Source organism: Ahaetulla prasina, chromosome 7, assembly GCF_028640845.1.
Source record: "Ahaetulla prasina isolate Xishuangbanna chromosome 7, ASM2864084v1, whole genome shotgun sequence".
In the NCBI taxonomy this organism is placed as follows: domain Eukaryota; kingdom Metazoa; phylum Chordata; class Lepidosauria; order Squamata; family Colubridae; genus Ahaetulla; species Ahaetulla prasina.
Genome location: NC_080545.1, coordinates 77,867,214 through 77,880,563, shown reverse-complemented (window position 1 = coordinate 77,880,563; position 13,350 = coordinate 77,867,214). Strand labels below are relative to the sequence as shown.

Genomic DNA, 13,350 nt, shown 5'->3' with positions numbered 1-13,350 from the left:
CTAATTCACTGGAAATTACAATAATCATTTGGACCATGTTAAATCTTTGATGCTTTCCAGACCAGTCTCTCTACAACTAAGAAAGTTGTATGCTGATAGAAATGATACAGAGAGAGGGGGGGGAAGGGGGGGAAGAGAGAGAGAGAGAAGGACACAGAACAAATCATCTGTTGGCAGAAGAATTAGAATGCATCTACAGATGCATTTAATATCAGCATCCTGAATCAAACTCTTGCAGTTCTTTCTTATCAGATGACCAGAACAGTCCCATTCCTTCGAACTGAAGCAGATGAGTACTCTTTAAAGGATTAGACCTTAATTTCCAAATTCAAAGATCAAAGTGCTTAGCATCTGAAGAGGTTCTCAATTTTCAAATGTAAACACTGAAAGCAGCTTCTCACTAAGGGGAGGGGTCTTCTTCCTAATTTGGTGGGTTGATGAGAAGAGGTTTAGCTGCCTTCAGAACATCCAGATCAGGGTCTAGGGAACGACCAAGACCTTCCAACACCATTATGGCAAAAACAACACAGGCAAAGTTGCTTTCCAGCTTTACCTAAAAGCGCAAAGAGAATAAACAGGTGAAAAAAATGCAACTGCTTGTTATAAATAAAAATTATATTCACGTTTTCAGACTGCTTTTTGTAAAAAATGTTTACAATAGGAATAAAAATAAATACAGTAGCTTGTAGTTGACTTTCTGGAGAAACTGGTAGAGAAGACTGCAAACAGTGATTATATTATTGTGGGACTTTTAGTAACTTGTCATAGACGCAAACAGGTTAACAGGTTCCCAAGTACCCAGACTGCAATCACATGACTATGGAAAGGAGGCTGTATAGCAGGGGTGTCAAACTCACGGTTGCATCATGTGACGTATCGTGATTTCCCCCCCCTTCGCTAAACAGGGCATGGTTGTGGCATACCCATGACGCATCCGGCCCATGGGCCACCAGTTTGACACCATTACTGTATAGTGACATTTTATGTCAATCACAAGTGCTTTATGAATAGAATAGAATAGAATAGAATAGAATATTTTTATTTATAGACCGCCCTTCTCCCAAAGGACTCAGGGCGGTGTACAGCCACGAATAAAATACAGAAAGAAAACAACAATACAAAACTAAAAACAACCCTTAAAAAACCTATTTGATATGGCTACTTATAGATAAAATATTACCCTCTAAAATTTACAAAAAATTTAAAACCCATAAATCAATTTGATAATATAAAATTTAAGCGAGTCCAGCAAGACGAAATAAGTAGGTTTTAAGTTCGCGGCGGAAGGTCCTAAGGTCAGGTATTTGTCGGAGTCCAGGGGGAAGTTCGTTCCATAGGGTAGGAGCCCCCACAGAGAAGGCCCTCCCCCTGGGGGCCGCCAGCCGACATTGCTTGGCTGACGGCACCCTGAGGAGCCCCTCTCTGTGAGAGTGCACCGGTTGTTGGGAGATAGACGTTGGCAGTAGACGGTCCCGTTGGTATCCCGGTCCTAAGCCATGAAGCGCTTTAAAGGTAGTAACTAACACCTTGAAGCGCACCCGGAAGACAACAGGCAGCCAGTGCAGTCTGCGCAGGATAGGTGTTACATGGGAGCTCCGAACTGCTCCCTCAATAACCCGCGCAGCCGCATTCTGGACTAACTGGAGTCTCCGGGTGCTCTTCAAGGGGAGCCCCATGTAGAGAGCATTGCAATAGTCCAGACGAGAGGTAACGAGAGCATGAGTGACCGTGCATAGGGCATCCCGGTCCAGGAAGGGGCGCAACTGGCGGATCAGGCGAACCTGATAAAAAGCTCTCCTGGAGACGGCTGTCAAATGGTCTTCGAAAGACAACCGCCCATCCAGGAGCACGCCCAAGTTGCGCACCCTCTCCATCGGGGCCAATGACTTGCCCCCAACAGACAGCCGCGGCTGCAGCTGACTGTACCGGGGTGCCGGCATCCACAGCCACTCCGTCTTGGAGGGATTAAGTGGATTAAATTATGGCCCCTAAGGCACCCTTTTCCAAGCCCTCATAACTGTGAATAGTCATTAAATGACCAGTCATACCTTGAAGACTACCTGTACTGACTATTTTCAACAGTCAAAATGTTCTGGTACTTTCAGATTTTGATCTACAGAAATGCTGGATATGCAGTGCTTTACATACGAGATATACTCATCCTGCTTGTTACATAGCTTTAAGCCACTGTGAAAAAGTTCTTACACGTAAATGATCTCACCTGATGGATCATAAGTAACTTGAAAACACTGGACAATAAGCTTCCAACTTGAAACTGTAATAAAAAATTTAAAAAATATATAATTCAGTTAATCAGGGCACCATAACAAGAAATCACCAATTCAAATATAGCTTAGAATCATGCCAAGGACTGGACAACAGATTTTCAACATTACTGATGTGTGTTTAGATTAAGTATGTGTAACTTCTGTCAGCTGAAGAGCCAAATAAGGCTTTCTGCGTCATTCTGAACAACTGAACTCAACTCTCAGAGCAGGGCCCAAGATAGGCCTTTTCTTTGGAGGGTGGGGGGGAGGAATGTGCTAAGCTTGCCCCTTAAGCCCCCCTGCTCAAATGCAAAAAATAAATAAATGGACAATTGTCTGACTCTGAAGCTCTGTAGTGGCAGCCCCTGGTATGTACTGACTTAGATTATTGGAAGCTGCAGTATACTCTTATCAGATCATGTTCTGTGTACTCCTGGCATGACTGACACTGACTGGAAATGGCTCTTTTTAACATATTCTTTATTGAAGTTTAAAATTATGAAGATAAAAAAATAATACAAACTAAGAAGATAATAAACCAGACAAAATAGGAAGTGCCAAAAGGGGGAAAAGATGGAGAGGGGAAAATATGAAAACTAATGAAAAAAAAAATGAAATCAAATTTACCAACCCTAGGCAAAATGAGGATAAGGATTGGCACCTAGCAATGGAGCCATCTGAATGTTGTGACCCAGGCCCAAGTAGGTAGTAGAAAATCAGACAGTGAAAAAACAAACAAACTTTATTCGAACAGCTGAGAATTATTTCATTCTCGGCGTAATTCAACTAAATTAAAGCAAATTCCTCCCAACACAAATTCCTCAGTCCTATCACAAACCTTGGTCCAATTAGGCAAACTGCCAAAGGCCTTTCTTGGCAAACGTTCAGAAGACATCGATGCAAAAATAAATGCAAGAAGACGAAGCTACCAACATTATTTTCCGGCAAAGCCCTACTCCTGAGTTGTCTTCTTTGCTTGAGCTGCTCTTGCCTTCTGGCAGCTCTTCTCATGTGTGCATTAGGAACAGGCTCCTCCTGTTCCTCTGCCTCACTATTATCAGGCTCTGGAGGCTCTGGAGTCTGCACCTCACTCCCTGATGGCCCTGGCCCCACCTCAGCCTCTGATGCAGAGCCCTCATCTGGGCCTTCCCCAGCCTCCAGGACTGGCCCACGCTCTTCCTCAGCCTCATCGCTATCTGACTCCGTTGCCAGCTCCGTAGGCTACTGATGGATCACAACACTGAGCTTATCTCTGGTTCCTTGGGAAGCCCAAGCCTAATTATATAACCAGGTCTTGAGAGACTTTCAGAATATCAAAAGAAATGGAGCTAATTAATTTGGGAGGGGGGTGGGTGGGAAATATTCCATAAGAAAGGTGCCACCGCAGGAAAGGAATGTCCCCTGGGAATCACCAAATATGCTGTAGGTTTCTGGCTGATTGTACCCACAGCATGCTTTCTGTGCCGGATATAATGGGGCGGGCCATGCACTGTACTCAGAGATACATTCAACAAAAGACCACACTGAAATAGACAGCTGACCTTCCCCAGTGCAACAGCATTGTTTCTGGCCCTTGTCACCAGCTCTGCCATGTCAGCCTTGAATTTCTCCACATCTTTGCACTGGTTAGCTCTGGAGTGATGAAGAATCAATTCAGCCACCTTTTCTCCCTATGGAATAAATCAGATTTTATGGAGGTGAATTCAAGGCATGATGTTTGCCAAGCAAAACTCCCCACTTTCAAGGAATTTCTCTCCCAGCCCTTGCTGCTCTCCAATATTTGCCTTTATTGGAGTTCTTATTCCAGCATAGTCAAGATCAAAATATAACAGGCCAAGTAGAGCTGAAGAAGCTTCTTGGATGAGAAGCGAAACATCTTCAAAGAAAAAACAGAAAGTCCAGTTGCCTCTTGAAAAAGCACCTTTAGAACCTAAAAAGTTTTGGTACAAACATAGTTACCCCTGATACTTTTTTAAAAAACTGTGGAGTAATTCCTGATCCAAAATTCTAACTCTAGTTAAAGGATTTCAGGTTAGTTTAACCATAATTAATACTCATTCAAATACATGTTGATCCTCATCTTTTTGTAAATTATAACATGCATTTGTTTGCTTGATTTTCATGAAAATGTTGTGGAAATCCAACCAATAATTCTGGAATTCAGGATTTATCATGTGCCAACCCTACAAAATATAACCTCTTTAAAAACCTGGGTCTCAATACAATGTGAACCATGCTTCTAACTCAACGTAATAGATTTTTTGTGAGGTACAACAGCAGAGAGGTGAATCATGAAAACCATGCTGTACTTTTCAAAGACTAGATATTTTCTTCTGAACTTTTGAAACTATGTAAGTCACAGCTTAAACTCAGGACTCACCTGCCCTAATACAACAGCCGTGAACACCGCCCGGAAGTTCTCCAGATCTGCACTCTGCAACTCAGCCACAATCCCTGCATCCAGAAGCACTAGTCGGAGTGGTGAGGGAGAAGGTTGTAATTCTACAATTAGTGTATCCAACAGATCCACTATGACCACCGCATCTTCAGGATGGTCATCAAAATGTTCTGCTCCCTGGACCAGGATATTTCCAGGATGCAGATCAGCATGGACAAAGTTATCAACAAACACCTGAAGGATTGAAAAATACAGCTTATTAAAAAATAGTTATAACTTCTCATGGCAAGTAAATAATATTAAGAAGCCATTATTTAGCATAAAGTAAAGGTAAAGGTTCCCCTTGCACATATGTGTGAGTCGTTCCCGACTCTAGGGGGCGGTGCTCATCTCTGTTTCAAAGCCGAAGAGCCAGAGCTGTCCGAAGACATCTCCGTGGTCATGTGGCCGGCATGACTAAACACCAAAGGCCCATAGAACACTGTTACCTTCCACCAAAGGTAGTCCCTATTTTTCTACTTGCATTTTTTACGTGCTTTTGAACTGCTAGGTTGGCAGAAGCTGGGACAAGTAACGGGAGCTCACCCCGTTACGCGGCACTAGGGATTCGAACTGCTGAACTGCCAACCTTTCGATCAAGAAGCTCAGCGTCTTAGCCACTAAGCCACCGTGTCCCTTAATTATCTAGCATAGAATCTCTGTTTTCAACAGCATCCATTGCCACTGAATGCTGGGTTTTTTTTAGTTGAATTGGTGAGTCCCCTCTTAAGGATTTTGGCTAAATATTTAATGTATTTAAGCAAATACATTAGGTCTCTGGCCTCTATCTCTTGTGAGTGTGGGTTTAAAAGTGGAGTTGTTATAGCAACATAAGCAAGAGTAGCAGAGGAAACAAATGGGAGCCATAAAAATGTCTATTTTCATTTTAGATTCCAAATGCTCTTTTGTACCCTGCCTTTTCAGTTTCTATCCCCATCCAGCAACATGTTCCATTGTCACTGGGCTGTTTCTTTCAGAAGGCTCTTCCATTTAGTGCTTTCCTCCCCAAATAGGGAATTATTGCTTTCTCATTCCAGCTCCCAGTCAAGATATATCATGCCTGGTCTGCACTTGCCAGCAATTTTAAGAGAAGAATTCATTATGCAGTATAATTTATTCAGATTGCATCATAGGAATGATTTGGTTAGGGGTTAGTACATACACCGTATGACTTTAATTACAATATAAGCTAAATTGGAAAAAAAAAACTGGCCAAGTTCAACTTAACAAAATTCTCTTACCATCTTTAGAAGCATATCCATTCCCATCTGGGCTATTTTTTGCCTTAGTTCCATTTTGGTTTCTATGTGCAGATATTGGGATATGGGTTTGCTCTCCTTAAACAAAGATCAGGAAAATCAGGAAAAACTGTACACACTTGCCAACAAACCTTTCAAGAATATGTTCTATGATGCAACATAAGCTCTAAAACTCTCATCTAGTATAAAAATAATTTACTATGGGCTGTGCAGGTTTCTCCACCACAATGTAAGTCATTAATTGTCACCATTGCAAAGATGCTGCCTCTCAGTACTAGACATATGCAGTCATAATGGCTTTCATTTTCAGTGTAGAAACGCACTGTGGTTTTGTAGCCTTTAAAAGCTTAAGAACCTTAAATGAATGCAGTTGTCTATATATCTACTTCTGCAGAAGTGTTTTTCTTTCATGTACCCCTAATCTTGTGATCCTCTTTCAAGTAGCTAAACAATTATTTATTTCCTCCTGATAGCCTAATGCTGGGAAAGATTGAGGGCAAAAGAAGAAGGGGATGACAAGAACGAGGTGGCTGGATGGAGTCACTGAAGCAGTAGGCATGAGCTTAAATGGACTTCAGAGGATGGTAGAGGACAGGAAGGCCTGGAGGAACATTGTCCCTGGGTCGCGATGGGTCGGACACAACTTCACAACTAACAAAAACAACACCCAACTTTCAAATCCCAAATCACACATAATGAAAAATCTGTGTAAGCCAAGGGTGTACCAATGTCTGTGGAGATTCTCAATCATCCAGGTCATGATTGTCCCAAATCTGCTTTTTCTCCAAGAGGAAACTGGACTTTCCTGGTTATTTTCTTTGAAAACATTTAGCTTCTCTTCCAATAAGCTTCTTCAGCTCTTTAGAGAAAGCTTCTAGGATGAGAAGTTAAACATTTTCAAAGAAAATACCAAAACAGTCCAATTGCCTTTTGGAAGAAAAAAAACATATTTGGACCAAGGGTGTATCCTTTGAGGCCAAGGATACCTTGCTTCCTTCAAAAGCTTAGATACAACACTGGTTTATCTTTGAAAAGGTTGCCACTGAATAGCCATCAAAGTGACAGAAGAGGAAAAAGTATTAAATAATGGGAGATAATATTCATATTTAATTAAACTTAATTTAATTAAATATTTTCTCTGTCCTTTTACCATTTTGCTGTTATTTTCTGGTCTCTCTCTCTCTCTCTCTCTCTCTCTCTCTCTCTCTCTCTCTCTCTCTTGCAATAGCTCTAGCTTAAAGAGATCTTCCATTAAAATTGGATGCAGAAATAGTTAAACATTTAATCAGCACTCTTGTATTTAAATAGAGGGAAGTTTTTAAGTTTTTCTCAACTTTCTGCAATCCTGCCAAACTTTACCACCTCAGGAAGGTAACAAAATTTGGGGGGAAGGGAAGTGAGTATCCATTGATACCAATGCAGTGATAAGCTTTCCTGACTCATGAGATTAACAGTTTCTAACTATTCATAAAATCAGTCAACACATATTTTTGCTAACTGACAGAGATCAGAAAGATCACCCAAAGTCTCAGTGGAAATTACAGATGTTGCTGAACCACAACTCCCAGCATCTCTATTAGACTCGGTAGAGGCCTTTCCCTGCTTCATCTAACCATTATTCTTACCTCAAACGTTTCCACTAGGACATTTTTTGTCACAAATGGGTGAAGAGGAATGGGAAACCTCACATAATCTGTACTCTTGAAATTCAGATGGAAGTGTTCTAGGTTTTTCGCTTCATAGCGCAAGTCAATCTAAAAGAAGTGGAGAAAAAAGGATATGTACAAGGACCACACATTCTTATTACACTAAGGTAAAGGTAAAGGTTCCCCTCGCACATATGTGCTCATCATTCCCAACTCTAGGGGGTGGTGCTCACCTCCGTTTCAAAGCCGAAGAGCCAGTGCTATCTGAAGACGTCTCCGTGGTCATGTGGCTGGCATGACTAAACGCCAAAGGCGCACGGAACACTGTTACCTTCCCACCAAAGGTGGTCCCTATTTTTCTACTTCCATTTTTTATGTGCTTTTGAACTGCTAGGTTGGCAGAAGCTGGGATAAGTAACAGGAGCTCACCCCGTTACGTGGCACTAAGGATTCGAACCGCTGAACTGCCGACCTTTCGATCAACAAGCTCAGCGTCTTAGCCACTGAGCCACTAAGAGAACCATATGCAAATCCTCATTTAGTCATAAAACTATTCAGGAGCTGTGGGCCAATGTCTACCTAATAAACTAACCTTCTTTAGAACATTGTTGGGTTTCATACTTAATAAAAATAACAAAATAAATAAAACAATCTTATGAACAAGTATTCTCTTGTGCTACCATCAGTAATAATATGGATGACAAAGCAGAATTATCTTACAGAGTGCTAAACAGAATGCATCTTGACAAAAGGTTACACCTGGAATAAATTAGCTGGATTCATAAACTTCTGTTTCCATCTACAGCAGAACAAAAATGACTCAATGTGCACCATGTGTCATGACAAAAAAATCTGCCTTGTGAGATATCAGGATTATGTGGCAAATTGTCCAAATGTCTTCCCTTCTCCTTTCTAGGGACATTTATAGTTGTTTTTGGACTCACAAAACACAATGTTTGATCATATTTTCTCACTGAAATCTTAAAAAAATTAATATGACTAAGGACATGGAAAGTTTAAAAGACAATAATTGCATGAAATAAAATATTCAGTAATAAAATCAGTCTGGGGGAAGTTATAGGTTTGCAGGAGGCCAAATTTGTATTTAGGTATTAATGAAAACCCCAATAAATAGGGATGGAAAGAACAGTCAGATTGATAGGGAAGATGCAGAAAACCAAACTTAAGGAGCACAGAAATTGGAATACCAAACATAAAATTCTTCTAAAACTTTATAGGCCCTACTTATTGTTTACAAATATTAATCCAACGTCAGTTGCAATAATGTGAAATGAAATTCCACAAATTGAAGGCTGAGAAGTATAAATAACTCTTCACTTAGAGCAGTGTTTCTCAACCTCAGCAACTTTAAACACAGTTTGAAATTCACATACCTTAAAGTTCCTGCAGATGAGAAACATTGGCCTAGAGCAGGGGTGTCAAACTGGATTTTTTCAAGGGCTGGATCAGCATTGTTGTCTTACTCTGCGGGCCGACTGGGTGGGGGAGATGGGACGGACGCCTCCTGCAGCACCCTGCCCACCAAAACTGGGCACGGGTGAGCCACATGTGCCCCCCAGTGCTTCATTTTGGCTGCCAGAGGCACTGCAGCCTGGTCTTTTGCTATTTCCAGCCTGGCCCCCTGCAGGCCAGATTTAAGCACTCTGCGCTTGAGTTTGACACCTCTGGCCTAGGGAGACACGAGTGCAGAAAATAAAATAATAAAACAAAACTATAAGCTAAAGTTCAAGGCCAACTGTTTCTACCTGCTGAATCATGAGTTTCTCAAACTCTTCCACAATCTCAGTCACACTGAGCCACCTAATTCCAGGGAAAAGCTCAAGAAATCGACTGCCAATTTTCATGAGAAATAAATCCATCTGGACCTGCCGAACTAATCCAGGATGCAGCACCTAAACAAGACACAAGACCAACAATCTCTTATGAACAAACATCCACTCATTGTCAACAATTCAGGTATTGTGAAGATACAGTCCATACTTCCATATGTTATTATTTATTGTATGGGAATATAATTGTAATACTTCCAGGAAGCTTCTCTGTTCTTAACGAATTCTAGTCTTTATTATCTGTGGGACAAAGTCTCTCACCCTTCGGAATTTGAAGATGAGTGGACTTCCAACTCCCAGAATTCCCCAGCCAATTTAAGGCTGAAAAACATTGCTCTGAACTATTGAAATATTTTTATAATTTATAGCTCACAAACTTCTTAGAATAAAACAACCTGCACAAATACAATTGCTTTGCTGACTGGGCATTCAGAAAACAGTGAAAAAAATATTACTGGAGTGATCAAGTTTGGAGAAAACAATGAAACATACCAGAGGAAAAAATATATTCTCTCTGTTCCTCAGCCATCTTCTCCTTTTATGCATATTTAATTGATCCATAAGTCTAAGTGCTATTGCTATTATAGTGGGACAATAAACTAAGGCTTTATTCCTATTACAACAATTGATCTGGGCATATAAACTCCTGAATTAAACAGAACATAGTTATGAGTACAGACACATAGTATCAAATCATAACTTATTTTGAGATAGGTATTTGAAATTGCACCATTCACTAAATACTTTATTACAGTTCTAAAACTGTAACATTTAATTTACTTATCGAAGTATTACATTATTCAGGAAAGCTCAAAAGTATCTGTGATTCAGAATGGAGAAAAGGAATGGCAGTCAAGGAGCAAGTTACAAAACAATTCTATACAAGTTTATGTTAACATTAGCCTACTTATATTCAATGAAACTTACTCCTTGGTTCTGCCTATATGTACTCCACGGACATTTTCTTGCATTTTAATGTTTGCTTTAAATGCTTACAACTTATTTTAAAAGTAGTAGTAAAATTCAAAAATTAAAAAAAAATCCTTTGAGTGATCCAGTGAACATATCCATGTAGTTTTCTTGGTAACAAAAATTGTTGCCAATTGCCATTTCCGGAGACTTTCCAATCCAATATAACTCTGGGATTATGTGAGAGCCCTACTAACAACTAAGCCACACCAGACACCAAACAGGGGCCAAGCCCATTTAGCTCTTCAAGTTCTGCTAAACTAGTTACTACAATTTGCATTTCAGGGGGGAAAAATGAGGATATTGTTTTTAGGCTTTAAATCTTCTTAACCTAGCCCTGGGGTCTGCAAACTTGGCTCTTTTAAGACTTGTGGACTTCAGCTCCCAGTGTTCCTCAGCCACCAAAGCTGGAGTTTTGAAAGTTGAAGTCCACAAATCTTAAAAGAGCCAAGTTTGCAGACCCCTGACCCAATCCAATCTATCCATTTTGTTATGTGTTGCTAAGTAGGAATGAACAGTTCTGCAACCTTATTACCTTAATGGCTACTGGGAATATATGGTTCCCCTTGGAAAATAAGGGTGGGCTTAGACTTCCAGAGCTGGAATTCTGTATGGCGCTTTCATAGAAATCGTATTTGTGAAGCGGTTGAAGGTCACTTTCCAAAACATCTTTGTGCTTCCTCCACCAGAACCATCTGAAAAGTCCTTTAAAACCTGAGATTTTCCAGACCTCCAGAGCAGAATCCCACTCAGAAAACTTTGCACGTTGACTCAGCACAGGGTCCCTTAACATGGAATTATCTACGTAAGCTTTGTATACTTGAGCCACACAGCCAGATCCAATAGGCTCTCTGCTTTCAAACATGAATATCTTCTCCCACACTTCTCCGAAGGCTTTATCTAAAGAGTGTTTGGTGTAATCCCACGGGTGAGGAACCACTTTGATGTGAAGCTTGGAGAACTTGACACAAAACTCTTCAGAAAAGAGGTCCCGCCTGGTGCTTGCCCACTGCCCCAGTTTGATGAACGTGGGACCAGAGGACTCTGTAAACTTAAGAAGTAGGTGGAGCCAGAGCTTAGCAAAGCTAGGAGAAAAATAGGTAAAAGGATAAAACCAGATCAAAGGGCTAAATTTCAACAACAAGATGAAACCTCGGATAATTACAGAAAAGGCAAATCCAAGATCCCGAAGGAAAGCCACTGAAGAAAGCCTTGCTTGACTGAGAAGACCACCAACGCTGGTGTTGATAGCTACACCTTCACACTTTGCCTTCCGAGACAATCCTTCAATCCCCCAGCACACAAATAGGATCTTTGCCACCGCTTGGCATCCAGACAAGTTCTGAATATTAACACGAGTGAATCGCGTCGCCCGTGTTTTCCTCCATTTTCTTACAAAACGCAGAGTTTTCTTCACAGTGAGGATTCTGACACTGGGAAAAAAGTTCCGGGCAGTCCAGTAACAAAAAATACTCATCCTTCCTGAAGTAGAGATATTAAGGATCTGGGAAAGAAGACAGATTCATCTCCTGGCCTTGAGGAAACCATCTGAGAAGGTAAAGGTGGACCACTCAGCTTTCCAAGGGGCAGGCAAGGCCGACTAACACGGGAGGATTAGAAGAATCGCCTTTCCCATCGGAGAGCCTACGACTTTTGCTGGAAGGGGCATCACCTCGACTCTTCTGAATCCTTGTATCACACCCAAGCAGAGCAAGGCAGCATATTTAGAGGTGCAACCTCATCCTTAGTGGTGGTTTTGGTAGGGTACGCAGCGGAAATCCTAGCCAGCTGTGGCTAACGTGAATTCGCCTGCCTCCGATTGCACACCTAAAGTGGATTTTTTTCCCCCACGTTGTTTCTTTTTCGCTTTACGGTAATTTGCAAAGCGCTCCTGTTTTCATCTCTGGCTTCTTTCGAAGGGAAAAAAAAAACCAGATTCATCAGCTCGGCGAATTTTTCCCTACAGTTGCTACCCGGATGGGTTGGGGACGCCGCCTGTAGAAGCTCAGGTATCCTTCAATGGAGCGGGCGTTCCATCGAACCTGGCGGGAGGGCAGTTTGGAACGCAAACAAGCGACAACGTTCCAATTCCCAAGGCTTCCGGGATTCCCTCCCTTCCCCTCCCCACGGGGTAGGGTGAGTTCCCCGCCTCTTAAAGAGACAGGCCGCGAATAATCAGCTCGCCGAGCTTCTTTTTCAGCGACAGTAACATCCTTCGAGGTGCGATAAAGCGCCTTCGTTGATCGCCACCAGGCGTGGAGAGAAGGAGAAAATTGGGAGAGGTCTAGAAAAGGTAGAAATCTTGAGCTTCGCTGAGGGTTTTCGTTTTAAAAATCAAATACGTATCAGGCCATCTGATGAACAGGCAATAAATCCTCCTAGGATTTCATCCTCCCAGAGGATGAAAACCCGAGGGGGGCGGTGGGGGAGGTGGAAATAGGTCATTTAAGGATATCATAAAATGTAAGTCAAGTATAGTTCAGGTATTGCAACTATGCTGAGGCTGGCTTTCTTTTTTTACATAATATGGTACATGGAACGAATTAATGAGTTTTGGCCTCCTGTTTTCTTGACAAAACCTAACGTGGTTCCATGTTCCATGCTTTTTCCGGAAGATGGCGACCAGGAAGGTTGCACCGGAGAAATGCTCTCTGTAAAAGGGCTCTTTTGAGCTCTTAGGAGAGCAGTTTCCCCGAAGATTCCTTGCTGGCGATACTCCAGAGCCGAAGGTTTTTCCAGGCTGCCGTGGATTGAGGCTGCCGAGGTTCTTCCAGGCTGCTGAGGACTCAGGCGGTGGGCGAAGAGTCGGAGACCGCCGGAGCCTGGACTGCCGCAGCCGTGAGGCCGTCGACTGAAAGAGGCTGGAGCCGCCCGCTACCGCCGGAGCCGCCGCCAGCCCTGAGACTGCCGCTGCCGCTTGTG

The 13,350-nt window shown here is 42.0% G+C and overlaps 1 protein-coding gene across 1 annotated transcript; it reads right to left on the bottom strand.

The window, feature by feature from the left end:
- Nucleotides 1-9: 9 nt before the first annotated feature.
- Nucleotides 10-12,534, bottom strand: ADCK2 (aarF domain containing kinase 2). The gene is made up of 8 exons (XM_058189625.1): nucleotides 10,964-12,534; nucleotides 9,376-9,522; nucleotides 7,589-7,717; nucleotides 5,946-6,041; nucleotides 4,648-4,899; nucleotides 3,809-3,937; nucleotides 2,222-2,275; nucleotides 10-553 (listed from the first exon to the last, which is right to left on the bottom strand). Exons 1-8 carry the CDS (start codon nucleotides 11,903-11,905, stop codon nucleotides 422-424), a joined length of 1,881 nt encoding a protein of 626 aa, XP_058045608.1. The 5' UTR covers nucleotides 11,906-12,534; the 3' UTR covers nucleotides 10-421.
- Nucleotides 12,535-13,350: the final 816 nt, after the last annotated feature.

Excerpts from the sequence above, each read along its gene's own strand:
- ADCK2 (XM_058189625.1), bottom strand. The coding sequence starts at position 11,905 with ATGAGTATTTTTTGTTACTGGACTGCCCGGAACTTTTTTCCCAGTGTC. Across the intron at positions 7,718-9,375 it reads AGAAACTCATGATTCAGCAG|ATTGACTTGCGCTATGAAGC; the intron begins GTAGAAACAGTT and ends CACTTCTTTTAG. Across the intron at positions 2,276-3,808 it reads ATGCTGTTGCACTGGGGAAG|TTTCAAGTTGGAAGCTTATT; the intron begins GTCAGCTGTCTA and ends TTTTTATTACAG.